The 26,879-nt window shown below is 40.2% G+C and overlaps 3 protein-coding genes and 1 long non-coding RNA gene across 5 annotated transcripts; 2 read left to right on the top strand and 2 right to left on the bottom strand.

Moving 5' to 3' along the window:
* Positions 1–3,826: 3,826 nt before the first annotated feature.
* LOC126802354 (uncharacterized) lies at positions 3,827–4,342 on the bottom strand. The gene has a single exon (XM_050529973.1). It carries the CDS (start codon positions 4,340–4,342, stop codon positions 3,827–3,829), a length of 516 nt encoding a protein of 171 aa, XP_050385930.1.
* A 7,254-nt stretch (positions 4,343–11,596) lies between these two features.
* On the top strand, positions 11,597–15,433 carry LOC126783424 (phosphoribosylformylglycinamidine cyclo-ligase, chloroplastic/mitochondrial). Its single transcript, XM_050508897.1, has 9 exons — positions 11,597–11,736; positions 13,278–13,617; positions 13,705–13,799; positions 13,880–13,981; positions 14,074–14,133; positions 14,297–14,469; positions 14,598–14,700; positions 14,812–14,970; positions 15,080–15,433. Exons 2-9 carry the CDS (start codon positions 13,293–13,295, stop codon positions 15,239–15,241), a joined length of 1,179 nt encoding a protein of 392 aa, XP_050364854.1. The 5' UTR covers positions 11,597–11,736; positions 13,278–13,292; the 3' UTR covers positions 15,242–15,433.
* Positions 15,434–18,801: 3,368 nt separating this feature from the next.
* LOC126803664 (uncharacterized) lies at positions 18,802–20,942 on the bottom strand. Of its 2 annotated transcripts, XR_007673122.1 has the most exons (4): positions 20,814–20,942; positions 19,734–20,157; positions 19,383–19,463; positions 18,802–19,273 (listed from the first exon to the last, which is right to left on the bottom strand). It is a non-coding gene; the product is annotated as an uncharacterized LOC126803664 (long non-coding RNA). The 2 variants fall into 2 exon arrangements; XR_007673123.1 differs by lacking the exon at positions 20,814–20,942 and having other exon boundaries at positions 19,734–20,249.
* A 2,844-nt stretch (positions 20,943–23,786) lies between these two features.
* Positions 23,787–24,638, top strand: LOC126802342 (disease resistance protein TAO1-like). Its single transcript, XM_050529964.1, has one exon. The coding sequence runs from the start codon at positions 23,787–23,789 to the stop codon at positions 24,636–24,638; it is 852 nt and encodes a 283-aa protein (XP_050385921.1).
* The last annotated feature ends 2,241 nt before the right edge of the window (positions 24,639–26,879 follow it).

Raw genomic sequence — 26,879 nt, 5'->3', positions numbered from 1 at the left:
GTTGGTCTGGAACCCAATTTCACTCTTCGCTATGCAGCGTGCTTTGAGTACTTTTACAACCCGGATGCCTCTGTTCTTGACTCAGCACGGTTGCTCCTAGACCACACTCACCCTGACGCCCTTCGCGGAGGTTTTCTAGTCCTCAGACGCTATGACGGGGAGAGCCGACATATGTTTGAACAGGCTGTTTCAATGGCGGACTTACCCCGACACCCCTGCACTGGAGTGTAACTCTATGCCCTCATCTCTTCGCGAGGCAACTAGGCATGGCTCAGATGGTTCCATTCCCTCCCATTGAGAGTCTGAACTTGTTTTCATCATGGCGACGCCCCATGGCTCCCAACACTGCCGACAATCCTGGGAACCAGTCTCAGCTGCGACCCACACCATTTCTTGTGATAGCAAGTGGAAGTATCCTTCGCTGCTTCCGTGTCGACAAATCTTACCCCCAATGGTGGAAAAAGATTAATTCTGGCCAGTGGGAGCAACGATCGCGATTCATCTTTCAATACATCTTCCAGGCTGGGCTTAGACGATACTTGCAGGAAGATTCTGAGGTTCTTGGTGATGAGGATTTGCTGCGGACAGTAGTTCCAAATGCCGCAAAAATTGTTCACTCAAGGGTAAAATCCTAACTCTTCTTAGAACTCCCACAGTTGTATTCCAACACTGATTAAAAACCACTAACCGGTTCATGTTGCAGGTTTTTGAGGACACAACTGGTGCTTCCTCCTTCCAAGGCCATAAACGAGGGAGAATAATGCAATTTGACAACGACGAGGACGACCCTGACACTATAGACTTCAATCCTATAAGTCTTCATCCGTATTTGATTAACAACATTAAAGGCTGTTGCAACCTTCACCACTAACCAACGTCTGTGATCATCAGTTGATTCAGAGGAGAATAATAATTGCCTCAAGCACCTCTACCCCACTCGCGATTGATGCAATACCACGCGCATCAACTGACCAGGTCAACCCTGAGCCAGTAACTGGGAACAATAACCCAGAAACAACAATTGAGGTAAGAAGAACACATTATTTGTTCCAATTGGCTATTCACTCATGAACCACTTTGACTGATTCTTATTTGATTTGTAGGTTTGCGAGAACCCAACTTCACCACCTCCGTCCACCACTCAAGCTGCCGCAACCGCGATGGAAGATGTTTCTATAAGTAGTTAAACACCATGTTGCCCCCCAAGCAACACTTTATTATTTTCTAGGATATAGTTCCCTTATCTTATATTGTTCGTCTGTGGATCAACGATGTACTATGTTGTCTTTAAAACAGGCTCATGCTGAAGCTCAGTCACCTACCATGGGAGTCGCGACTGCTATCCAACAAGCTCTGATCGCGTATAGAGAACCAATTCAAGCTACTCCCCTCAACACGGTGGCGAGCACTCGGACCTTGGAGCCACAAACGTCAATCAACCCAACAGCAGTACTCTCCCACTCCTCTTCAACTCAGAATCTGGAGAATGAGGTAGGAGATGAAGCAGGTGTGACCAGCTCTCACCGAGAAGGTGAAAATGTGGAGCATTCCCTCGCGAACGCGGACTCAGCGAGAAATACTGCTGCACCAAACCCCCTTCCATGAAACAATGTTCCCTCTTCTCAAACTGATGGGGTAAAACACTTAACCACATCTTGGTTTATATGTTTCTTTTCCCCTTTGTAAACACTTAACTGTCTTATTAACTGTTCTTTACCATCTGCAGGTTGTAGCAATCGCGACCGCTTCTAGCTCGCAAATTATGCTGACTGTTGGAGCCTCTGGATCGACACCAGTTGTTGATCTATCAGAGAATCGTTCTAGTCCATCTCTGGAAGACCTTCTAGATGATATGCTAGGTCCTGCCAGCCCCTTGACACCCCTAGAGTCTCAAGAACTTGTCCAGGCCCGTGCACAACTTGCGGAGGTATCCGCTGAGGATCTAGCTGATCCAGCGCGCCTGACTAAGGTCCAAAATGCCCTTCACTGCATCAAACTATACTTAACTGATCCCATCATAGTAGCGAAGGCAGAACAGGCACTGAGAACCATTCTATGCCTCATGGCAGAATGTCAAGCTTTGAGGAACCAATCTCAGAGTCTGTCGCAACACAATGTTGCTGCTAGAAACTTCATTGCTCAAGGCCCTGCCCAACTTAAGACCAAGCTTTAGCATGCCAAGACCAGCCGTTCACAACAACTTAGTGCATTGCGGCAACAACAAGCCGCGATAGAAGCACAGATAGCGGAGCTTGAAGCTGAGCAAGCTAGAGAGCTTAAGGCTGTGGAGGAAGAGATAAGAAGTGTTGCCCCCCAAGTACAAGAGCGCAAAAGGCAACTAGTAGCTTCTGAGGCTGAGGAAAGGAGGATCAACAACCTGATTTGTGATAAAGCCAGTGACACTGGAAAATTACTCCTAGATATACGCCTTGTCGGACATAGAATGTAATTTGAACACCAAAGTATTTTAGTAATAAGAATTATAATTTATCTCTGTCTGCTCACCCTACTTGAGTCTCCTTGACCCGAAAAAAAAAACCCAAGTAAAGGCCCAAGGCCAGAGCCCAGCTTAACTCGCTACCGTCCAAGTTTACATGCAAACTCTCGAAAACAGGAGCAATCAATATCGGGAAACGCACCAACCGTTTCAGTTTGACCACTATTGATGCAATAAATCCCGGGCGCGATCTCTAAATCTGTATCTCTAATCTCAGCCTTTGAATCCAAGTTTCTTCTCCTATAAAACGAAACCCTAAGGCAAGAACACAAAACACTCTCTTCTGCAGCCTCCAACCATGTCTGTTCCATTTCTTCCTTCGAAACCCCTTAAGTTTCTTAAGTTTCATCCCCCAGATTTGCAAACTCTATAACAACTTTTGAGAGTCTTATTCTACCCTCAAATGTGAGGTGGGAGTCTTATTCTACCCTCAAATGTGAGGTGGGAGTCTTATTCCACCCTCACATCCTCCCTTTTTTGTAGTTCAGCACTAGGGAACTGCCTTGCATTATGAGCTCTTCCCGGTGCATGATTACAAGTGAGAGAGGAAATGGCAGCCCTTCCTGAGCCCCATTCAACATTATTTAGTCGCCAAATTTAGGACCAGGGCCAATAGGTGCTTCATGCTCGTTTCATACCTCTTTTGATACGCGATGCGAGCTGTTGCATCTCCTATGTGCAATATCCTCCAATCTCCCTTGCCCACAAGAGTGCGAGGAGAAGTGTACAAATCAAGGCTCTGGATCCCTCATGCTACCACCAGTCCTCTAATTAGAACCTATGTTTGGCACCAAGCTGGTTCCAATTGGCCTTCAAGTAATGCAGCTTAATCTCGAGTTTCTCGTGGTGGTGGGATGAACAGGAGAAACCGCGAAGACCTTTCCACCTAACATAGATGATATCAGAGCTTGTTAAAGATCATATGTAATAGTATAGGTCTTGTGTAAAGTTCCTGGCCACAAAGCCATATGAATAAAACACAACTTGTTTCACAAAACACTTGTATTGTTTCATTGCTGCGTAACAAAAGTTACAACCAATTCTGGACTACAAGTATTGGTCCAATGTGTTTACAAAAAATTCCGGAGCATGATTAAGAAACTCATAAAGTTTCAGAAACTCGATAGTTTCAAAAAAAATTTGGGCTCGCGACCAGCAGTAACGCTCGCGACCCTTTGTAACGCTCGCGACCCTTTGTAACACTCGCGACCCTCAGTAACAATCACGACCATCAAGTACTGATTATCCATGGTATTGCCCCCATGTTTCCTTCGATGTTTACTTGGTTGAAAGGATGGAAACCAAGGAAACACTAAGTCAAAACACCAGTTATGTTGCCTGCACCGCTGCCGGTGGATCTTCATACTCCCAAACACTAGGGAAGTACTTCTTAAGATAGCGACCATTCATAGGATTTTTGTGAACATTCCCATCAGTATCGCGAAGGTAATAAGCTCCTTTACCCATTACTTGATCAATCACAAAAGGACCTTCCCATTTAGCAAACCATTTACCACGACCATCAATTCGCTCACCGTAAGGCAAACAAGCTTTCAAAACTAAGTCCCCAACTCCAAAGCTGCGTCCTCTCATGCGTTTGTCATATAGCCGTGTTATATTCTTCTTTTCTGCAATAAGGCTGTCGAGAGCTTCCATCCGTCGAGAATCCAAGTCCTCATGTTCTTGATACATAGCCTGGACATAGTCCTCGCTAATCAGCTGGTGCTGCTCGCGAACCCTCAGCGACTGAACATTAATCTCAATAGGAAGTACTGCATTATGTCCATACATCAAGGCATAAGGTGTAGTACCAGTTGGAGTTCGTTTGGAAGTTCTATAAGCCATAACGTGTGATCCAACTCTGTATGCTAAGATCGCGGATTTGCATCCAACATTCGTTTGAGTATAGACATAATGACTCGGTTTCTAGCTTCTGTCTGGCCATTCGATTGAGCATAATAAGGACTAGAATGCAGAAACTTGATTCCATAATCAGCTAAGAACTTCTGAGTCTTTTCATCCATGAAACCTGCCCCCCTGTCTGCTACGAAACACTCTAGGATGCCATATCTGGTGATAATATATTTGAAGATAAAGTCAGTGATCACCTCTGAAGACGTTGTCTTGACTGGTATAGCCTCTACCCACTTAGTGAAGAAATATGTAGCAAGTAGAATGTGCTTGTGCTGTAAGTAAGAATTTGGATGAATCTCCCCAATGAAGTCTAAAGCCCAGCCGCGACCTGGCCAAGGTTTAATTATTGGTTGCAGAAGAACGTCTGGCACATGCTCGACTGGCCCATGCATTTGACATTCGATGCAACCCTGTGCCAAGCTGATATAGTCCTTGAGCATGGTAGGCCAATAGAAACCATATCGTCGAATGAGCTATCTCATCTTAGGACCAGTTTGGTGCGAACTACAATTGCCACAATGAACCTCTCGTAAGCACCTCTTGGCCTCAGCTTCATAGATGCATCTCAGGTACAAGTCGTCTTCTGCCCTGCGCAATAGTTCACCGCCTCGAAGGATGTAGTTAGTAGCAAAATATCTAACCCTCTTGTCCACCAGTGCATAAGGATCAGTGAGGTACTGGATAATCGGTTGTCGCCAATCTACATCAATAGCGTCAATAACAGCGACCAACCAGTCATCTTTAACTTCTTTCCTTGCCATGAAGGAAGGTAATGTGCATCTCTGAACCTTCAAAATCCTCTCGCGAACGCCATCCGCCAAGCGGATACCAGTAGCAAGTTGTGCTAATTCATTTAGCTGGTCGGATAATACCGGCTTGAAACATGTTTTGAACCTCTTTCTTGACTGCTGCTGCTGTGTCTGCACTCATTCGCCGTTGACTTTGTTGTACCGGTTTGTACCCTTCCATTATGGGCAAACGATGGCAAACCAAATCTGGAGACAAGCCCGGCATGTCCTCAAACTTCTCAGCAAAACAATCGCGGAACTCTTGTAATAACTCTATCAAACATTGTCTCAGTTCCTCTTTCAAGTGTTTACTTATTCCAACCTCCATGGGCTCTTCTGTAGTCCCAAGATTAATCTTTTCCACTAGATCTTTCACTTTGGGTGGAGTGTCATTCAAAGCTGCAGATGCTGGTTGAATAAACTCCTACTCTCCTTGAATCTTAGTTAAATCATTCTCAATGCATTCCACTAGCGCGATTGTCCCCAAGCCTCTTGTTCCTCTCTATAAATAGATAAGCGTTGGAGAAAGGACACATAGGCTTGTTCTTGCTCTTTGGCAAGTGATATACTCATGGATGATTATTTTTTGTTTTCACGATGAAGCCAGGTCTATTTATATCTGCTTTGACCTGTACTAAACCCCATCATGTCAATTCTGTAGAAGTCACCCCAACTGGACGACCCTTGGTATCGATTCCAGCAACTCCTAAAGGCCTCATGTCACCATAATAGTACTCAGCATCCAAAATGCAGGAAGCGACTGAGTATGGTCTATCATCTGCTTTCACTAGCTCTGCCTTATCAGTTGCGGGATCCCACATCAGCATTTCTTGGTGTAGAGTAGAAGGGATGCAGTAAGCTCTATGTATCCAATCCCTACCAAGTATGATGATGTATGGAGCGGTGCAGTCTGTAACGAAGAACGTCTGGAACAGCTCGGAAGGTCCTATCTTGACTTTGAGGATCAAAACTCCCAAGGTCTTAGTTAAGTTGCCAGCAAAACTCCTGACCTTAAGATTGCTACTGAGAACCTTTTCCTTTGCAATGCCAAGTGATTCGACTGTTTTCACTGTAATAATGCTAACTGCTGCACCGCCATCGACGATGATTTTGTTCACTCTCTTACCCTCCATCTCAGCTGATATGTATAAGGGTTTAATGTGCTGAGTCATGGTCGCTGTAGGCTTTGTGAACATCATAAAGAATCGTTGGAGCTTTGTCATCGTGTGAGATTTAGCATCTCCCTCTTTCCTTGTGTCTTTATCAACAGTTGGCACCTCTGTAGATGCCAACTCTGCGACTGTACCCACCTCCTGGGTAGGTGTCTCACCTCCAATGAATATATGAGATGACATTGGCCTTGGAAGAGCATACTTCGAGGACAAAGTGAACACCATGTTGCAGCTAGGAACAGTATTTGGCCCCGGTATTCCTTCCACGACGTTATCTTCATGACAAAGGTTAAACATGTTGTAGTCTGGGGTAGCTGCTATTTCTTCATCATAACCTTCCTCAAGCTCGTCCTCTTGATCAGAAAGTTCTAACCCTTGCTCATTACAACCTGGTTCTTCCATATTGTCATCTGAAATTGACCCAGTTGGTGTTCGCGAGGGGCACTTGCTTCTGATATACTCCGTTAGCGATTGCTCCTGATGAGCCTTTGGATGAGTAACGACTACCGCAGCCTCGCCTATCTCTGGAACTACAAGTGTTAGTTCTTTTACTATTTGAACCACTGGTGTTGGTTCTTTAATCTTTAACTTCCATTCAAACATTGGCTTTAGTTTTTCTAGAGCTGGTTCCTAATGGCTTGGCCTACTCGCGGAACTCTTTGGAACCCATTTATATTGTGTAGGTTGCGCAATACTATCTTGCTATTGTTTCTGCTGAATAGAAACACTCTGCACGTGCTGTCTGCTTGTTGCCCTGCTATCAGTAGATGCGTAAGACAACCTATTGTGTAGGTTGCGCAATACTATCTTGCTATTGTTTCTGCTGAATAGAAACACTCTGCACGTGCTGTCTGCTTGTTGCCCTGCTATCAGTAGATGCGTAAGACAACCTATTATGGATTGAAACTCTTCGTTTAGGAGCAGTTTCCATTGGTCGTTCAATTCGATCATGAACGCTTTTCCTGGGGTATGGCTCATTCCTGTGATTATTATTCCGACGAATGTGCACGTATGGCCTTAGACTAAGTTTTCCAACTGTCTCTCGCAACAACCAAGGTGGTTGTTCTAGTTGGTCGCGAGAGAGTTCTCCTCTGTTATACGCCTCTAACATTCATTTGGCCCTTCCCCATCTCTTCTGTACGTTCCTCTTCTGAGTTTTCGTAGCCTCCATATCTCTTCCATGCTCCTGAACGTACCAGACATCTGGTTTTAATGACCTCAGTGTAGGCGGTATGTATGGCCGCTGCAGCGCCTCGCGCGAAGCTTGAGTTTCCGGCACATTCGCCCCAAATCGCTGCCCTCCAGGGACGTTCGCGACCCCACCAAGACCTGAGTGTGGCCTCTTCAACACTTGAGCATAAGTGTCTGTCTGAATTCTAGCTTTCTTGGGGTTCTCCCTCTCGGATAGATTTGTCAGCGAGCGAGGCCTCCGATGTCTTCGCGATTCCTCATGTCTACCAGCATTGTCACAGATTATGGAACACTCTTTCTTGCATCGATTACAAAGGACATAAGTTCTTGATTTTGCTACATTATGTTCCTTATTCTGGACAACGCTTTTTTGTTTACCCTGATCAGATTGCTTGGCTCTTGCAACCTCTTTCGCCACGGGCATTCCCTTCGTTATTGTCCTCATACCCGGCTCGGGCTCTGAAGCAAAAGACAACACTCCCACATCTAACCACTGATGTATCTGGTCCTTGAGCTGTATACAAATACGAGTATCATGAGTCCAAACGTTATGAAACTTACAATACCGTTTACCTTTAACTTCTTCCACAGTCGGGAACTCAGTCCATGGTACAATGGTTTCACCTTCAGCAATAAGTTTGTCCAAGATCTCATGAGCCATTGACGCATCATAAGTGTACTCAGCAAACTTGGAAGGGCGATGAGTCTTCAACGGTGTTGTCAATGGTGTAACCTCCACCATTGACACTGTAGGGAAGGGATCAATATCGACCCAAGCTGCAGCTCTTTCAGTGTCTACCCCAAGCATGCCTTTGTTAATCCAGGTCTGCAATTGATCCTTGAGCTTAACACAATCAGCTGTGTGGTGATTGAACAAGTTGTGGAACTTGCAGTACTTATTCTCTTCTATATGCGCTGCGGTAGGCATTGCAGTATCATGCTTCACTCTTCCACTTGCGAACAATTCATCCATAATTTATGGAGCCTTGTGAGTGTTGTACGTATACGAGTCGTACTCAGGTTTGGTGAATGCTGCTGTAGAGATCTTGACAGGGTCTCTAGACATCTTCAAAGCCTTGGACTTCAATGCTTGTCTTCCGGCTATCTCTACTGCCGCTACCTCATCAACTACCTCATCGACCCACTGCTCTTCGTATGGATATGGTGTGTAGAATGGATCTACATGCGAGTAGATAGTTGAAACCCTCTTAGCTCCGAATGGAACTGCATAACGTGGTTTCAAAGTACCAGGGTGATAAGACACAGGTGGACTCTTTTGGAGCTGTGGCACTGTCCTCCATCTCCCTGAGGAACACTTGGTAGGAGCCTACCTTGTTCATTAAGTCCGCCATGCTAGAAAAGTAGGCATCATGATGTTTGGCCCGCTGTTGGGTTTCCAAACCCTTTATAGCAATGCAAATGACATCTTGTTCCGCGAGCGGTGTTCTGCACTTTGCTTGCTGAACCTTGAACCTCTTCATGAACTCCACTGCCGACTCCATTGGTTGTTGATACATAGAAGTCAAAGATGACAAATCCACTTCAGGCTCAACACTTCCAAAAGTCATTTTAAACATTGTCTCGAGCATGGACCAAAATCTGAAATAGTCCTTGGTGCTAACTTGGAGAACCAAGATAGCGCCGGTCCTAACAGAGATGAACCGAAAGCCCTCATCTTGAAGACTGGATCAGATGCATATGGCCCGCAATCACTGTGGAAACGCGAGATGTGCTCAGCTGCATTCTCGGAACCCTCTCCCGAGAAAGTCTGGAACTTGATTGGTCGATAACTCGAGGGCCAAGGACATGCTGTCACCCATTCCGGGAATGGACTTGTATAGGATATGTTCGCGGCAGCATGACCATGAATGGTCCTCACACTCTCTTGGATCATTTTCTGAACCTGCTCTTTGGTAAGGATCTGACCCTCTTCTATTTCTTGCTCAGGTTCTTCTCGATGCTCCTCTTGCCGCTCACGACGGAACTGGTGTTGACGCTCTTGTCTTCCGATTGGTTGAAGAAGTGCCAATGCCCTTTGAAGTGTTTCAACCTCGGGTGTGTACGACCGTTTTGAACTTCCAAACGTGAACTTTCCCTTTTTTGCCTTCGTCTTCTTCTTCTTTGAGAGTTTGATAGGCTCTACATCTGATTTGTCAGCCTCATCACCTCTGACCTCGTCCTCTTCACCGCCGTCGTCGTTACCAGCGCTAATTTTCTTGTTGGACCTAGCCTTTTTGGTGGCCTTAGGTCTGTCATGGTTCTGTTTCTCATAAAGCCCGGCGACAGTCCGTTGGATTCCCAACGCTTCTTCGATTTGCTTGAACCGCTCATCCTGGCCTTCAAACTCTAAGCGAGCATTGTTCGCGTGCTCGTTAGCACCCAGAACTAGCTTCTTCAGTCTGTCGTTGGTCTCAGCCAGACGCTGACCTTGTGTCGACTGTAGTTGCGACACATTATCCAATGTTCTCTCGACCGCAGTCATTCGCTCGCCGAATGACTCTTCCAATGACTTGACTACCTTTGTCAACTCCTTGAAAGCTAGTTGCATATCTTCCGGTGTCGCCATCACTCCAAATTTCAGTAATGCCTCAACCGTTGTTAAACCTCTGCAAGTCGCTGTGTTGTGAGGAACACACTGCGAATGCTCTGGTTTCAAGCAAGGGGGATATCCTCGCGAGTAAGGATTCCGGCTTGCTATCTTGACACGGTCCCACTGGGCGTGCCAAATGTTCGAGCTGGGAAAAAGATCTCCTCAGGGAACAATCAGCAAGCCCCGGTTTTGAACCCTAGGTGGTTCTAACCTTTGTTCTCTGTTGTTGCTTGGCGTGCCAGTACCTTTGAGTTAGGTACAACTCCTACTTTGTTGATGATAATTGCGCTCACGTACTGTCTTCTTTTCAAATGATTGCTCCGCAGTTGCTGATAAACCGCTGAAGTTCGAATGACCTATACACAACCGGAGTTTCTAGGTACCTTTCACTCCACCTCAAGTAGATGGCCGATCTTACTTTAGACTGCTTGGGAAAAAGCAGAGCTTATAATGTGTCGTTGATATCGTGACTCTCTCGTTGTAGGGAATTGCTGACTAGTGCAGACTTTTGTGTTTGCTAGAAGCTAGGCTAGCGACTCGATGGACTTGACTCTAGTTGCCGAGGTTAATCAGACTTGTTGCTACATGCAGCGCGAGGCGTACATCTGGGTAGCTCCGCTCCGATGGGAGACTTGGTTGCCGAAGCTAATCAGACTTTTACTCCGTGGGGAGATTTGACTATGCGGTTGCGCGATAGTTTGTTTGACGTTGTGTGTGTTATTCTGCACATTCGACCCCTTTATATAGAGAACACAAATTGTTCTTTCTTGCGGATCAAGTCTCAAGAACCTCTTAGTTGATTTGGATTCACCTTCCTTATTCAACTCAGATTCTATACAGCATTAGTCCCCTAAATCTATTCCAATACGGAATGTAATCTTGCTCTATGATAGATTTTCCCCAAATAACCGGTCCACGAGCCTAAGGAGTCTAATAATATCGGAGTATTATTTTAAGCCCAAACAACACCTCCAGTCATCTTGGTGAGCAAATAATACATAACTTTTTTCATGGAACAAAAATTTACACACAATTCTCATCAGAGTTCGGATTATTATTATTATTATTATTATTTTTAAATAATGTCAAATGGTATAATTGTTTTCCAGTCTTAATTAATAAAATTACTGTATACAATGATTTAATGGACGTTAAGCTTGATTCTCTTATTACATTTACAAGTTTACAAGCCATCATCACTTTATCACTTAAGAACTCGAAATTCTTATTACCAAACGAAATTAGAAATCAAATCAAATCGTTGGACACTGCGACAAGAGGTTGTAACTTTGTGTGTGTGCGCGCGCGCGTGGTGTAGAATGTAGTCACTGTAGTGTCACTAGTGTGTGTTAGGGTGGTAGTAGTAACAGGGTAAAACTGTTAAAAACTTTTTCCAACACATAAACCCTAGCTATACCCCCACTTTATTCCCGCCCCTTTTTCTCTCCCACTCCCTCACTCTCGTCTCTCTTCTTTCTCTGTTACCCGACACGTTCAACCTCCGACCACTTCGTCCCCACCGCCGTCGTCGCCGAGCTTCTTCCCCCTGTCGTCACCACCGCCAACGGCGATCTCGTCGGCAAGGTGAAGTCTCTCCTCCTCCTTCTTCTTCTGTTGATTGAATTAAGAACTTAAGGTGTTTTTGATTTGTGTACTTGTAAGATTAATTGTGTTCTGGGTTTGATTGAATTGGGTTCTGGGTTTGATTGAATTGAGTTATGGGTGTAATCGAGTTATGGATTTATGGGTTTGATTGAATTTTCAATAAATATTGAAGCAAGTTTAGTCTTGGGTTGTTCGACCATTGGTTTAAATTGGGGACTGAATTTCACAAACAAGCTAATATACTAGGCGGAACTGTATTTGGTCTTTTATGTCTTAGATATAGTTATTGTGTGAGACATATCAGAATGGGTAGCTCCTAGACTCCTAGTCATGGGGTGCAAGCTAATATTCACTCAGTCTTCATGCTATGTGTCTTACATACCCTCAGGTTTAAATTAGTTCAGTTTTGAGTTTTGACCTACATTAACCTTGGAAATTATCATAAATATGTAACCAAAAAGAGGGGGACAGTTGCTAAAATAAATGGGATGGCTGCATCTTACTTTCTGAGATGATTTAATGGAGGCATAACATATTGAGCATCCCATCTGGTTTTTGAATCGATTGAAGGGACAGGTACATATAACTTCAGTAAACCTGCAAGTACATTTCTTGGTTCATAAACAGTGATTAACACACACTCCTTATTTGGACGCTACAATGCATTCACGCTTTTACTGAAGAAAATATCAAAATTTGATTAGTCATTTAAAACTTTTTGTCATTAAGGTGGAATACACATGCAGGTATAAACAATTTCCCCTCCGTTACTCAGCTTTGAAACAACACAAGACATGGTTGGCCTATATATCAATCTTCTGCAACTCACATTTAAACTGCTAGCTAACATTATGATCCAGAACTCTATTCCTGATCGAAGTAGGAAATTCCATGCACTTTTGGTAGTAAGAGCCGTGTTGTTTCAGTTTGGTATTTTCAAAGTTAGTGTTTGCTCACTGCATATTTTGTGGGAAGTACATAGTGGTTTACTCATCTTCCGATTCTACTTACAGTACGATGTAGTAAAACTAGTTCTGTTGATTAAACAACAATGGTCTTCTTCATTATGAATGCTACTGCTTTGTGTTAGTATATAATCTATCTCCTATTGTGCCATAAGAGGTTATGGAGTTAACTTTCAACTGTATATGTGGGTGGAATTGTATTAGCTTTCCAAGGGAACTTGTTTTACACTGGCCAACTCAGTGTATAATCATAATTAGGTATACATATTTAAAATAATATTTAATTAACGTGTCCAGAACGTGTCTGTGTCCAATAAAAATTTCATTTGCCGTGTCCAAGTATCGTATTGTGTCCAATACCGACAGACTTTTTCCGTATCCGTGCTTCTTAGGTATCTCCTCAACTTTCTCTCTCTCTCTCTCTCTCTCTCTCTCTCTCTCTTCTTCATCTCAATCATGGGCTCTTCTCAATTTTCAATCTTTTCTAATGTTTAAATTTTCTTACTATTGGGTATTGCTATTAATTCACTACCTCTGTATGTTTCTAACTCCCAGGTTGTACACTAGGCCATGTCCACCGCCCTCAAACCAAACCCAGACCTCAGTCTCAGCTTTGCCACCTCTTCAAGACCCTCATATTCGAAACCCAACTCCACCCACACCCACCTACCCAGACTGCCATCCTTGACCTTCTCCGGCCTCTCTGTAGCTTCCTCTAGTGGACCTTCTAAGAGCAGAAGCCTATGCGCTGTTTCGAAGAATGTAGGCTCTGATCAGGATGGTGGGTTTTCGTATAAGGACGCCGGCGTGGATATAGATGCTGGGGCGGAGCTCGTTAGGAGAATTGCCAAGATGGCCCCCGGAATTGGTGGCTTTGGAGGGCTTTTCCCTCTCGGTACGATGTTTTTTTCAAGTTGTGTTGGAATTTAATGTGGAGTTTGAGTTTGATGTTTTGGATGATTTGAGTTGTGTGGTGAAACAGGTGATTCGTATCTTGTTGCTGGTACTGATGGTGTGGGAACTAAGCTTAAGCTCGCGTTTGATACTGGCATTCATGATACCATTGGTATTGATTTGGTAATAATAATTATAGCCGAGTTGAATCATGTGGTAGTGAAGATGTGTTGGTTTCTGTATTGATCAGGTTTGATTATCAGGTTGCGATGAGTGTCAATGATATTGTAACTTCTGGAGCCAAGCCGTTATTTTTCCTTGATTACTATGCTACAAGCCGCCTTGATGTTGATCTTGCTGAAAAGGTAGATGTCAGCTGTGTGCCCTTTAGCTTTTATAATAAAATAAAAGACATACAATTGACTGTTCTACAGCTTACTTATATTCTGTTTTTTAGGTTATCAAGGGAATTGTCAATGGTTGCCAACAATCTGACTGTGTTCTTTTAGGTGGAGAGGTATTCTAAATGACTTAGTTTAGAAATTTTCAGTTTTGTTTGCTGAGGATTCCATGTGTTAAGCCTGTCTTCTTAGGTTAAATTTTGCTTGTTCACCTTGTGTTTAAAAGATACATTCATATTTTTGATAAGAAAGCACTCATTAGATTGCATATATCTTCAGACTGCTGAGATGCCGGGTTTCTATGCTGAGGGTGAGTATGACCTCAGTGGTTGTGCTGTTGGAATTGTGAAAAAGGAATCAGTGATTAATGGGAAAAGCATTGTGGCTGGAGACGTTCTCATTGGCCTACCATCCAGTGGGGTTCATTCCAATGGTTTCTCTCTTGTAAGAAGGTTTGTGTTGAAACGAAAAACGTTTTCCTTGCTTTTATATATCCTATTAATGTGAACTGTGTATTTTTTTCTTGTCTTACCCTGCGGTTCTCACACTTCACAAAATTTTCCTTGCTCTGTCTATATAGGGTACTAGATCATAGTGGGTTGTCTCTGAAGGACCAACTACCGGGTAACTCTGTAACATTAGGTGAAGCTGTAATGGCCCCCACAGTGATATATGTTAAGCAGGTAAACTTGAAATGAAATGCTGAATATCATGCATTTGTGCTCATTTACATGATTTGTCTCCAACTAGCTGCTGAAAATGTTTTGTGCGTTTTGGTTTTCCTCACTAAACAGGTGCTCGACATAATTAGCAAGGGTGGTGTGAAGGGGATAGCCCACATCACAGGAGGTGGTTTCACTGACAATATACCTAGAGTATTTCCAAAAGGCTTAGGAGCTGTAATCTACAATAATTCATGGGAAATCCCAGCTGTTTTTAAATGGATCCAAGAGGTAATGAGATTTTTATGTATCATTTTTTTATATTAACTCTGAGCGTATCTCTGGCATTTAAGTATCGATCTCATTTATTTCATTTTTTTATATCTAATGCCAACACTAGGCTGGAAGAATAGAAGATGTTGAAATGAGGCGAACTTTTAATATGGGTATTGGGATGGTTCTTGTTGTGAGTAAGGAGGCATCCCAGAGAATAATTGAGGAAGAAAATGGAGCTTACTGCATTGGTGAGGTTATAACTGGTGAAGGAGTGAGTTATAGATGAATTGTATAATATGCGGCTCCATTGCTCCTTTTTTCAGGCCATTTGACAAGCTGTGATGCAAGCTACTGCAGCTTGATTTTGCTGTTATTTTATGTAATCTTGACATTCACTGTTCTATAGGAATTTGTTAGTGTTGTTAAGCTCTTCAAATAATGAATTTTCTTATTCCAATCCATGCTCAACTTTACCAAGTCTTCCCTTCCATGGTTTGTTGTTTTTATGCTTTTCCCTTTGTTTAATTGGTCAAACTGGTGATTGCAGTTCCAGTTGCTTGGAATGCATTAAACCCAACCCTACAGAAGAGTGATTTTCATTCCAGAGTATGTAATTTTGTGCTACCAGTTAGTTGATTCTCCGGTTTTTACCAGCTGACATCTTCGCAGCTCAACTGACCCTTGACTGAGAGCCGGGTTGTTCACCGGACTGAAAATAAAACAAGAGATACTGGGGTAAAAGTAATGGGCATTAGACAATCTCCCCTTCAAATTACAACTTCTGGAATTTGTTGACAAGTGAATTTGATTTCGTCGTTCTATTTTAGTTTTAGGGTTACTCTGGTCGTGATCAACACCGTAGTTACTTATAAATGGACCTTCAAGAAATCAACCATTCTTGAGCATCTATCGCATGAAACCTGCATTCTATTTTGGTACCCCCTAAATCTCTAATTTGCTAAAGCTTTAATCTAAGTATTTGATATTAACGGTTTTAGCTAATTGTCCCCCTCTGAAGACAAATTTACTTTAGCGATCAGGTACTGTGGTTCATTGGCAGATAAAAAAAACATCAAGTTATGAATCTGACGTCGTTGCACACATTTCAATAACAGTTGAGGGTAGATAATGAAAATAACTTTTAATTAATTCAGTAATTCTTGCAACAAGTTCTATTGTTCTATTGAGCAACACACTTGATCAGACAACACGTCAATTGAATTGAAGGACACTACACAATTTGGAGAGTGACAATTTGGGCAGAAACAATTCAAAACAAATCCGAAGGCTACGTACGATATTCATGTATTTGATGCCTGCTTTAATAATTGACGTAAAGGGGGAGAGAAGACATGACTGACCCACTTAATATTTCAAGCCACTTTAATGGCTGTCATCCATTCAAATAAATATCGAACAGAAACATTGAGTTATATTGAGGAAGACTTGGTTGACTAGAGCAATCATCCACTCGTTATAATCAACTTTGGGCTGAACTACGGCTTCTTGCGTGTATCTCTATTTCCTACTTCATGGAACTCAGGCTACCTCTATTTCTTTCTGAGCCATATTGACGATAGAAAATTACATATTAGTACCATATAATATTTGAATTAACGAAAAATTCATATTCTATGTATAATTAGGACATAAGCCTAGACCATGAGTGGATCCAAAAATAATTAAATAATTAATGCTGAAATGTTCAAAATACCACTATTTTCGCGAAATTACTAAGTTGTCACTCTCATATCTAACAAGTTTCACTCTCCTCTTTTTCGGCAATTTTAAATTTTCCAACCAAACCACCGGCAATTTAGAAATAAACCAAGATATATAGTTGTTCCTTACGTGATGTCATATAAGTATCATATTATATATTTTCCGAGAAACTTTGAAATTTATAATTTATTCACCAAAAATACAATAGCAGCTAGTTTCCCAATCGACAGTAGCAGCTGGATTCATAATCGATAGTAATATATACCTTCCAAGTCGACAGTAGCATGTGTCTTCCAAGTCGATAGTAGCACATTTCAAGTCGACAGTAGCAACTAGCTAGATTCATAATCGATAGTAGCAAGTGACTATCAAGTCGATAGTGCAGTTAGTCATAGTTAACAATAGCAAATAACTACCCAGTCAACAGTAGAATACACTATAGGCCAAAGAGGGATAAAAAGTAAAATATTCTATGATATGTGACAACTTGTGATCATATTGTCTTTATTTGTAACTTTTGGTCTTAATTTGCTCTATCAAATGAAGAAGTGAGTTTTTTTATAAACCAAATTATTGTCAGATATTTTTAAGTAGTTTGTTATACCGTGGAAGAGTTGGTTGACTAGAGACATCATCCACTCGTTATAATCAACTTTGGGCTGAACTACGACTACTTGCATGTATCTCTATTTCCTACTTCATAGACCTCATACTACCTCTCTATTTCTTTCTCTCGATCTTTATGGAGTTGCCAGCCGTATTGCAGTGAACGTCTTGGATAGGCTAGCTTCCTATGCTTCCCAAGAGTTCAACTTGGCATGGGGTGCCCGACTTGAGCTGATCAAGCTCAACAAGACCTTATCCACCATCAAACTAGTGCTCCAAGATGCAGAGAAGAAGTAAGTGAGGGATCCCCTAATCACTCATTGGTTGGGGAATCTAAAAGATGTGTGTTATGACGTTGATGATGTTCTTGACGAACTGGAGTTCCAAAAGCTGCAGAAGGAACTCAAGGAGGTGCTGGTCAACAACCATGGGAGTGTCAAGGGAAAGGTACGCCAATTTTCTCGCGTTGGAATCCTGTAGTAACCAACTTCAAACTGGGAAAGAAACTGAAAGAGATTAGAGAGCGACTAAATGAAATTAATAAAGAAAAGAGTGAATGGGCTCTTATTGAAGTCTCACAACTAGGTGGAGATCATCATGCACCTCAACAAGGGCACGATGACAGGAGGATGACTACCTCTAATGTTGATGCTTCACAAGTCATTGGGAGAGATAAGGATAAAGATCAGATTATCAAGCATCTCCTTAGTGACAATGATTTGTCAGTTGAGGAGAATGTGTGTTATATCCATTTTTGGGTTAGGAAGGTTGGGTAAAACAACACTTGCTAAATTGGTATACAATGATAAAATGATAAAAGAAAGTTTTGAGACGCAAATGTGGATATGAGTCTCCGACAACTTTGATCTTCGAACATTAATCTGAGGCATTATTAATGCTGCAAATGAAAAATGTGAGGATGAAAGTTTGGATCTTATGGGAAAAAGTTGCAACATGCCATTAGGGGCAAGACGTTTTTGTTGGTGTTGGATGATGTATGGGATAAAGAGTTAGTTGGAATAACCCGTGAAAAATGGATTGATTTAAAAACTCTGTTAAATGTGGGAGCTAGAGGAAGTAAAATCATCACAACAACAAGAAATAAATCAATTGCTAAACTTGTGAATCCCTCATACATGCATTCTTTAGAATGTCTTTCCCATAAAGATTGTATGTCCTTGTTCCAAAGGGCGTTTAATAGGGTAGAGGAGCACCGGTTTCAACACTTGATAGAAATCGGAGAGGATATAGTGAAGAAGTGTGGTGGAGTTCCTTTAGCTGTAGCTACTCTTGGGAGCATGCTTTATTTGAATAGAGAGCGGCACCAATGGTGGAATGTTAGGAATGATGACATGAGGAGTATAGGAAATGATAGTGTATTCTAGCTGCACTCAAATTGAGCTATGATGCATTACCCCAACTAGGGGTGGAATTCGGTTCAGTTTTGGATTAAAATCGGAAACTGAACTGAATTTTTCTTTCGGTTCAGTTCAGTTCAGTTCGCAGTTTTCCGACAGCTTGAATTGAAAACAAAACTGAACAATTTAGTTCGGTTTTTTTTTTGGTTTTGTTTTTATTTCTGTTAAAAAGAAGAAGAGAGAAACCAGTATACATAATTATTACAAGGAAGGATTATAAGCTACAAACTACTAAGTTCTAATAATATAAAATAGCTAGAATCTGTTGCTCCAAAGCTGCTGAAGTACATACAACATCACCAACCCCTAGCCTCTTCTCAACTTTAATAGAACAAGATGCTTTAAGCGTTTCTTACTTATAGAACATGACAATAGTTGTCCATCAAAATATAAAACAAATAGTAAATTAAGTGAGAAACAAAGCTCCAGTTGGATAATAGCAGACTTGGTGGCAGCCTGTCAAGATTAGTTTTTGGAACCCCTTTAGAAGCAAGACTGTTATCTAAGGAGTGTAATGATAGGATAACTTCACCCATTATGTAAAATTGGATCAAGTTCATAAGTCCCATGAGCTGTACAATAAGAGGATACAAAATTACTAAATACCTTTAGTTATGAAGCAATTCCAGTCACTAAATAAAGAAGACTAGACTAGAATTCAATTCATTGGAAAATTCATACCTCCACTTTCCATGAGATACTGCAAAATGATCCATCAAAACGTCCAAGTAGCATATGTTTGTTCTTGCTCACAATATTGCTCTTGAGAAAAAGAAGAAGTAATCAATTGCAAACAATAGTTGTGAGAAATTTGAAGGTACGTGAAACCTAATCAGCCTAAAACGATTTGTATCATGTATCAACATTATTACATAAACAGAATTAGTAGATGAGAACTACATAAGTTGATGCACATCAAAACCCAAAAGGATTTTCAATGAAGAAATAGAATACTGAGTGATCCCAACTAAACTATGAATAATTTTTTTTAAAAGACATTATTATAATCATAAAATTGAAAGGAATACTTACATTGTGATGTGGTTAAATCAATATGGACTTGCTCAGCGAGAAGAGAAATAAAAGCTCTATGCTGAGGGCTGCTTCCCTCCTATTTACATCTTCATATGAAAACACTAGACCTGAAACAAGACCTCTGCAGAGGAAACCAAAACAAGAGTCATAAAATCAAAGACAGACATAATGGTAATTGTGCGCTTCTTTTGGGCCGGATCAAATCTTCCCCTCATCATTGATGCAGTATTCAAGCACTTCAAACAATGAATAGAACACTTTATGAAATACTCAAAGATTGCAATACATATCTCCTCACTAAGAATATCTTCAGTCAAGATCACTATTGCAGATGCCTAACGCTGCCTTTCCAAAGCTCTAATATGAAGAGAATGCAACAAATTCCCTTGAAGATAAATCAGGTTGGATACAAGTGAACAACCTGTGAAGTAATACAAAAGAACATCATCAAACTCACAATTTACAAACGAGCGCAATATCAGGTGTTAACGTGGCTTTTCAATAGAAAGCAGACCTCAGAGTAAAATCACAAAGATAGGTGCAATTCATTGATGTACCAATTAAGATCAATCAAAAGTAAAGTTCCATACATTCTTGCAAATCAAAACGCTCAGAATTGAATAATACTCAAGCAGTCAAGTAACTATATCAAATATGATTTAGACCATAAGAGGATATGCATATAAAATTTGGATCCTACCAATCGACCACTAAGATACATATCCCTAGTCTCGACCAATTCTTCAAAAAGGCAAAGACAATATGGTTATAATAAGATCAAACACTGATACAAGAAAAAATATAAGTTTCTCAGTCAACTGTTGTAGACACACACACATAAAATTAAAGACAAATGGATATTGGGATAGAGAGTAACAAGAACAACAATGAACTTGGCATCGAGACTCTAGACGGCTTGCAAATTCTTGCTTTTGGGTCTCAAGTGAATGGACGTCCCTCATGTACTTGCCCACTCTCACTTTATACTGCACAAACTAATCCAATACCCACTTACCGAACCCATACTTGTGTTGATATCATTATTTATGAGAGAGAGAGATAGAGAGAGTAGCTAACCTGCGAAATAGATGAGCTTGCAGACGGCGAGGAGTAAGTCATTGATGATCAGGGATGATCGAGAGAGAACCGCGGCCAGGTAGTGTGGCGTTGAGTTGTTAAGCGTCCGGAGAGCACATAGCGAGGTTGAGCGAAAGGGTTAAAGCGCCTCTGAGAGAGAGAGAGAGAGAGAGAGAGCGAAAGAAACAAGAGTGAGGCTGCGGCTGCAAAGGTTTTTTTCACATATATATGCAAACGACGCCGTTTTACATCTTTTTAGATATGTTCGGTTCCGTTCAGCTGATTCGGTTCGGTTTGAACTTCAAACTGAAACCGAACCGGATCTGTTTTGATTTTCACGGTTTTTTTTACGGTTCGGTTTTTTTGAGTTCAGTTTTTTTTTTGGATTCGGCTCGGTTTTTTCAGCTCAATTCACGGTTTTTCAATTCGAAAGTGCCACCCCTAACCCCAATACTTGAAACCATGTTTTGCATTTTGTTCACTTTTTCCAAAGGATTTTAAATTCAATAGTGCCATATTGATCCCATTGTGGATAGCACGAGACTATCTTAAAACAAGTAAAAAAAATGAAAATTTTGGACAAATAGGTTTAGATTTTATAAGGCAACTTGCCTCTAGATCATTGTTGCAAGTCGAGAGAGATGCCAAAACCATAGTAACTTTTAAAATACATGATCTGGTTCATGATTTAGCAATTTCAGTGGCACAAATAGAGTAAGGGTGGCATTCGGTTTAAACGGTTCGGTTTTGGGCTTAAACCGGAAACCGAACTGAAATTTAACTTCGGTTTGGTTCACAGTTCTCCAATAGGTCAAACTGAAAACCGAACCGAACGGTTCGGTTCGGTTTAATTCGGTTTTTTTTCAGTTTTTTTTAATTTTTTTTTTTAAAAAATTCTAGTTTCAAAATATTGTCGATCGACGCCAATAGATGTGATCGACATATATATTTTGAGACCATATAAAAATTGCATCCATTTTGAACATAGTTTGACCATCCGTACCAACAATTAACTAAAAAGGTGGTGTTTTCACATAATAAAACCTCATTGACCAGGGCTTTGTCAAATGAGTTTCCTTGTTTCGACCACGCACGATCAATGACAAAAATTATGTGATTTCAAATATGTAAACAATTTTTCTCATTCGCATCTTGGTAATGGGTCCTCCCTTAGGGTATATTAGTGTTGTTTTTGGTTTACCGGAAATTCCGACGGTCAAACGAGGTCCGAATTGGATGAAATTTTAAAATAATTACTAAATATATATAATGATCACATCGGATGATGTCGATCAATTTCGATAAGTTTCCTTCATATAGTCGCTTCATAATGTGATAGTTTTATTATAACCCTAATATAAAGGTTATGATACATTAGTGGACACTTCGGCGATCGACAACTCAAGTTTGAAATATGGTCAATCGACACCAGTAGATGTGATCGGTATATATATTTAGGGAACCCGTAAAAATTTCATCCGTTTTGAACATGGTTTGACCGTCCGTACCAACGGTCAACCAAAAAACATGTGTTTTCACATAATAAAACCCCCATTGACCGGGGTATTGCCAAATGAGTTTCCTTGTTTCGACCACGCACGATCGATGCCAAAAATTATGTGATTTCAAATATGTAAACAACTTTTCTCATTCACATCTTGGTAATGGGTCCTCCCTTAGGGTATATTAGTGTTGTTTTTGGTTTACCAGAAATTCCGACGGTCAAACGAGGTCCGAATTGGATGAAATTTTAAAATGATCACTAAATATATATATTGATCACATCGGATGGTGTCGATCAATTCCGAGAAGTTTCCTTCATATAGTCGCTTTCATAATGTGATAGTTTTATTATAACCCTAATATAAAGGTTATGATACATTAGTGAACACTTCGGCGATCGACAACTCCAATTTGAAATATGGTCGATCGACACCAGTAGATGTGATATGTATATATGTTTAGGGACCCCGTAAAAATTTCGTCCATTTTGGACATGATTTGACCGTTCGTACCAACGGTCAACTAAAAAAGAGGCGTTTTGACATATTAAAATCCCCATTGACCGGGGCTTTGCCAAATGGGTTTCTTTGGTGCGACCGCATACAATTGGTGACAAAAATTAGGTGATTTCAGATATACAAACGACTTTTGGTGTTCGTATTTTGGTAATGTGTCTTCTCTTATGACATATTAGTATTGTTTTCGGTTTACCGGAAATTCCGACGGTTAAACGAGATCCGAATTGGATGCAATTTTTACAAGGTCACTATATATATATATATATATATATATATATATATATCATATCGACTAGTGTCGATCGATCTCGAGAAGTTTCCTTCATATAGTTGCTTCATATTAAGGCGGATTTAGTAATTACACATCCGCTTGTATATATATATATATATATATATATATATATATGTTTGCTTTAGCAAACTTATTTGAAACATACATATATGGGCATACATATAAACATAGGTGATTATATATACATATATAACACTACAAAAGAGAAACATATAATTATATATAATATAAACCTAAAATCACATTAATCAAATCAAATATTCGGTAAGATAAACGTAAAACGACATTGTTTTATAAATAGTTCGGTTTTTCAGTTCGGTTCAGTTTGTTATGTGCCCAAACTGAAATCAAACCGATTAATTCAATTCGGTTCAGTTTTTTTCGATTTCGGTCCGATTTTTCCGATTCGATTTTCGGTTTTTCGGTCTTAAGTGCCACCCCTAAAATAGAGTACTCCATAGTCAATTTTAGACTCTCTAGTGCTTTTGAAATGGTTCGACTGTGTCGCTATCCAAAAAAGACCTACTTGGAGTACAGCCACAACTCACAAGTGCCTGTTTCATGCTCAAGTCAACCAAATTGCGAACATTTCTATTTCCTGATGAAGATGCTGAGATAAATCAACATTTTGTGAAGACATGCATCTCAAAATTTAAATATATGCGGGTGCTAGATCTCAGTGGGTCGCCTCTTGAGGAGCTACCAGATTCCATTGGTAGTTTGTTTCATTTCAAGTTTCTGAACTTGAATAGCAATAATAAGATACGAAGGCTTCCAAATTCCATTTGCAAGTTGCTGAATTTGGAGTTGTTGAACCTTGACGGCTGTACAGCACTTGAGGAGATACCCGAAGGCATTGGGAACCTTATCAACCTCCGAAGCTATTTGCCCAAAGGAATCAGGCACCTCACTTTTCTCCAATTTCTCTATTTTCATAGATGTGTCAATCTTACATCTTTGGGCGAAGAGATCCAATTCCTCTCTAACCTTCGTCAATTGTGGATTTCATCCTGTGAAAATTTAGAATCATTGTCGCCAGATTTGAACCTCTTGACCGCTTTGGATACTTTATTTATCAGCGATTGTGTAAAGCTTGATTTGATGAAAAACACAGAAGGCCCTCAAGGTCTCAGATCATTTGGGATCTTTGATTCAGATTTGGCTGCCTTGCCTCCTTGGCTTGAGGATTCTTCAAATGTTATGCAGAGCATAGCAATCGAGAGGTGTAATAATCTAAATGAACTTTCGGAATTGCAAAAATACACATTCCTCGAGCATCTGGCGATTGAAGATTGTTCCAATTTGGTGGGTTTGCCGCATGGGATGCATTGCCTCACTGAGTTGCGAGAATTGAAGATTGCCGATTGTCCCAAGCTAAGCAGGAGTTGCAGAAGGCAATTAAAAGCCAAGGAGTCCAAGTTCACACGTGAGGTGAAAATTACAGTCGACTTTGATGTGGATACGGACGAGGAGGATACATCAATGATCAACCAATTAAGGAGCTGCCGATGATGAAAAACGGTGATTTATAAGAAAACTGACTTATACTTATTTTTGAGAATAAGTTGCTGATAAGTAAAGTAATTGACTGTTTAGTAAATTGATTTTTTATAAGTTACTTTTAGTAGCATAAGTTGTGCAGAATGTTTGATAAACTTAAACTGGCTTATGTTTTGTGTGTGTAATGACAAATTTGGACACCAAATGATTTCCAAGTCTTTTTTTCTTTCTTTTTTTAACCTCATAGCTATCTCCTCTAGTTTCATATAATTCCTCTTGATACGTTAAAACTGATGCTTAATTAGTATATCCAATGATTCATGTATCAAGTTAATGACCATGAATTCATAGAGATTTTTAATAGCAAGTCAGCAACAATAAATTCTCCGTAACAATGAACTTTTCATTTTGTATTTTGTTGACAATTCTTTACCTTGCATCTGTCATGAAGTATGAGGGTATATTCAATCTAGATTTTAAATGATTCTGTCAAACTTATAATAATCCATGAATTCTTATAGAATGTATAGACTCCATGGATTGTTTTAATTCTATATAGATTCTACTGTATTCTTTTAGCATGATTTATTTGGATTTTAATAGATTTTACCCAAACATGGTATCTTTTCCGAACACAACCATGATAGGAACACAACTCTTCACTTTACTAGCTTTCTGGCCAGGACGTTCACATTGCGATATACTTCTAACAAAATTACCATAAGCAATTAGTGCATTATCCCCAAACTCTTGTAGTCATTGTTTGCATCTGATGCCTGCTTCAATTGGTGTTGAATAGTTAATACATAAATTCTTTAAATTATGTGTAACAAAGTACAATTTTAATAATCACATAAACAACATAGCTAGCACTGATTCGCTTTTGATTCAACCTATATTAGAAAGGTCCCTACTTAAACATCAGATATAACAAAACAAACTCTTGATTACATATTTCTCCATCCAGAAAGTACTATACAAACCTCCCAAACAAGCACCGTTTCAAATCAACCAAAGAAGCAAACAATGTTAAAATGCATATCGATAAATTGTAATGGTTTAGGAAACAAGGACACAAGCATAGGAAACTTCATACTTCATAAGCCACCGAATTGTAATGGCATATCACAAAAACCGGATTCATTTAAGGGTTTAGGATTTCTCAATGAATGACTGCAAGTTGTCCACTATCTCTTAATTTTCTTGCAGCAACTACTAGTACATTTCATGTTTAAGATCAACAGGAGTGCTTCCAAATTCGTCCCAATAGAATTTCAAATTACTCAAACAGATTTCTATATACCTTCAGCTACTTTAAGAACTCAAATATAAAGTACTAAACTTTTGCATCCAAATGCAAAGCAATATGTAATACACTACCTTCAAATTATTCTCAGTGTTGCTATTGTTCACATTGATCTCCTAAAATAAGACTCATGCCGGATAAAAATTTGTTTGGCAACAAAACTAATAGCTTTTTCCTAACTCTGACTTGTTACAAATGATATCTCATTAGACTTTTATTAAACATACAATCAAATCACTGCATACTGCTGTGTGTAATCTATAATTGCATTAAATACATAAATTGAGAACTGGTAACTGGTTGACATTAACAGCAGAAACAATCAAAGGAAAAGGGAACACATATCAAGTTCTATCAAACGATCACAGGAAAAAGGCAGCACCTATTAAGTTCTAAAAATCCGAATAATTGTCATAGTTGTTATAACCGTCATCACTTGGTGTTACATGGGCCAATATCATTCAAATGGTGTGGCGATTAGGATTTCTGCCATATGGATATTGGGTTTATACAGTCTTACTTGTGCTCAAAAATGAAATTGTGTGGATATTAGTGTTACATGTATCTATTTAATCACAAAAAAAAGTTCTATCAGCAGAAATATGTACAAGAACATCGAGAAAGTTAGCACCCTATTTTCATTTCACAGGCTTATACTCGACAAAACTTGGTGTTTCATACTGCTCAGGTTCCAATACAACCAAATTTAAACTGAGTAAACTAAAAGTAAATTAACAAGCTGCAAGACTTGTGTTTTGATTTTTTGAGGATTCAAACTTGCATTTCTATTATAGGCAATACTTTTTCACACAACCAGGTCAAGCAAAATAATTGAATAAATTGCAATAACTATAACATTTTCTTGCACGTATGAAAATACCTATAATCTTTGTTTGGGATTCCAAAGGGAATGGTGTCTATTTGATAATGAGACTAATTGGTTCCAG

The sequence above is a fragment of the Argentina anserina genome, chromosome 1 (genome assembly GCF_933775445.1).
Source record: "Argentina anserina chromosome 1, drPotAnse1.1, whole genome shotgun sequence".
Classification (NCBI taxonomy): domain Eukaryota; kingdom Viridiplantae; phylum Streptophyta; class Magnoliopsida; order Rosales; family Rosaceae; genus Argentina; species Argentina anserina.
This window is presented reverse-complemented; position numbering and strand designations above follow the sequence as displayed.

Bases quoted from the DNA above. Each gene is read 5' to 3' on its own strand.
- LOC126802354 (XM_050529973.1), bottom strand. From the start codon at position 4,342: ATGGCTTATAGAACTTCCAAACGAACTCCAACTGGTACTACACCTTAT.
- LOC126783424 (XM_050508897.1), top strand. From the start codon at position 13,293: ATGTCCACCGCCCTCAAACCAAACCCAGACCTCAGTCTCAGCTTTGCC. The intron at 13,800-13,879 runs GTAATAATAATT...TTTGATTATCAG, and splicing joins ATACCATTGGTATTGATTTG to GTTGCGATGAGTGTCAATGA. The intron at 14,971-15,079 runs GTAATGAGATTT...TGCCAACACTAG, and splicing joins TTTTTAAATGGATCCAAGAG to GCTGGAAGAATAGAAGATGT.
- LOC126802342 (XM_050529964.1), top strand. From the start codon at position 23,787: ATGCGGGTGCTAGATCTCAGTGGGTCGCCTCTTGAGGAGCTACCAGAT.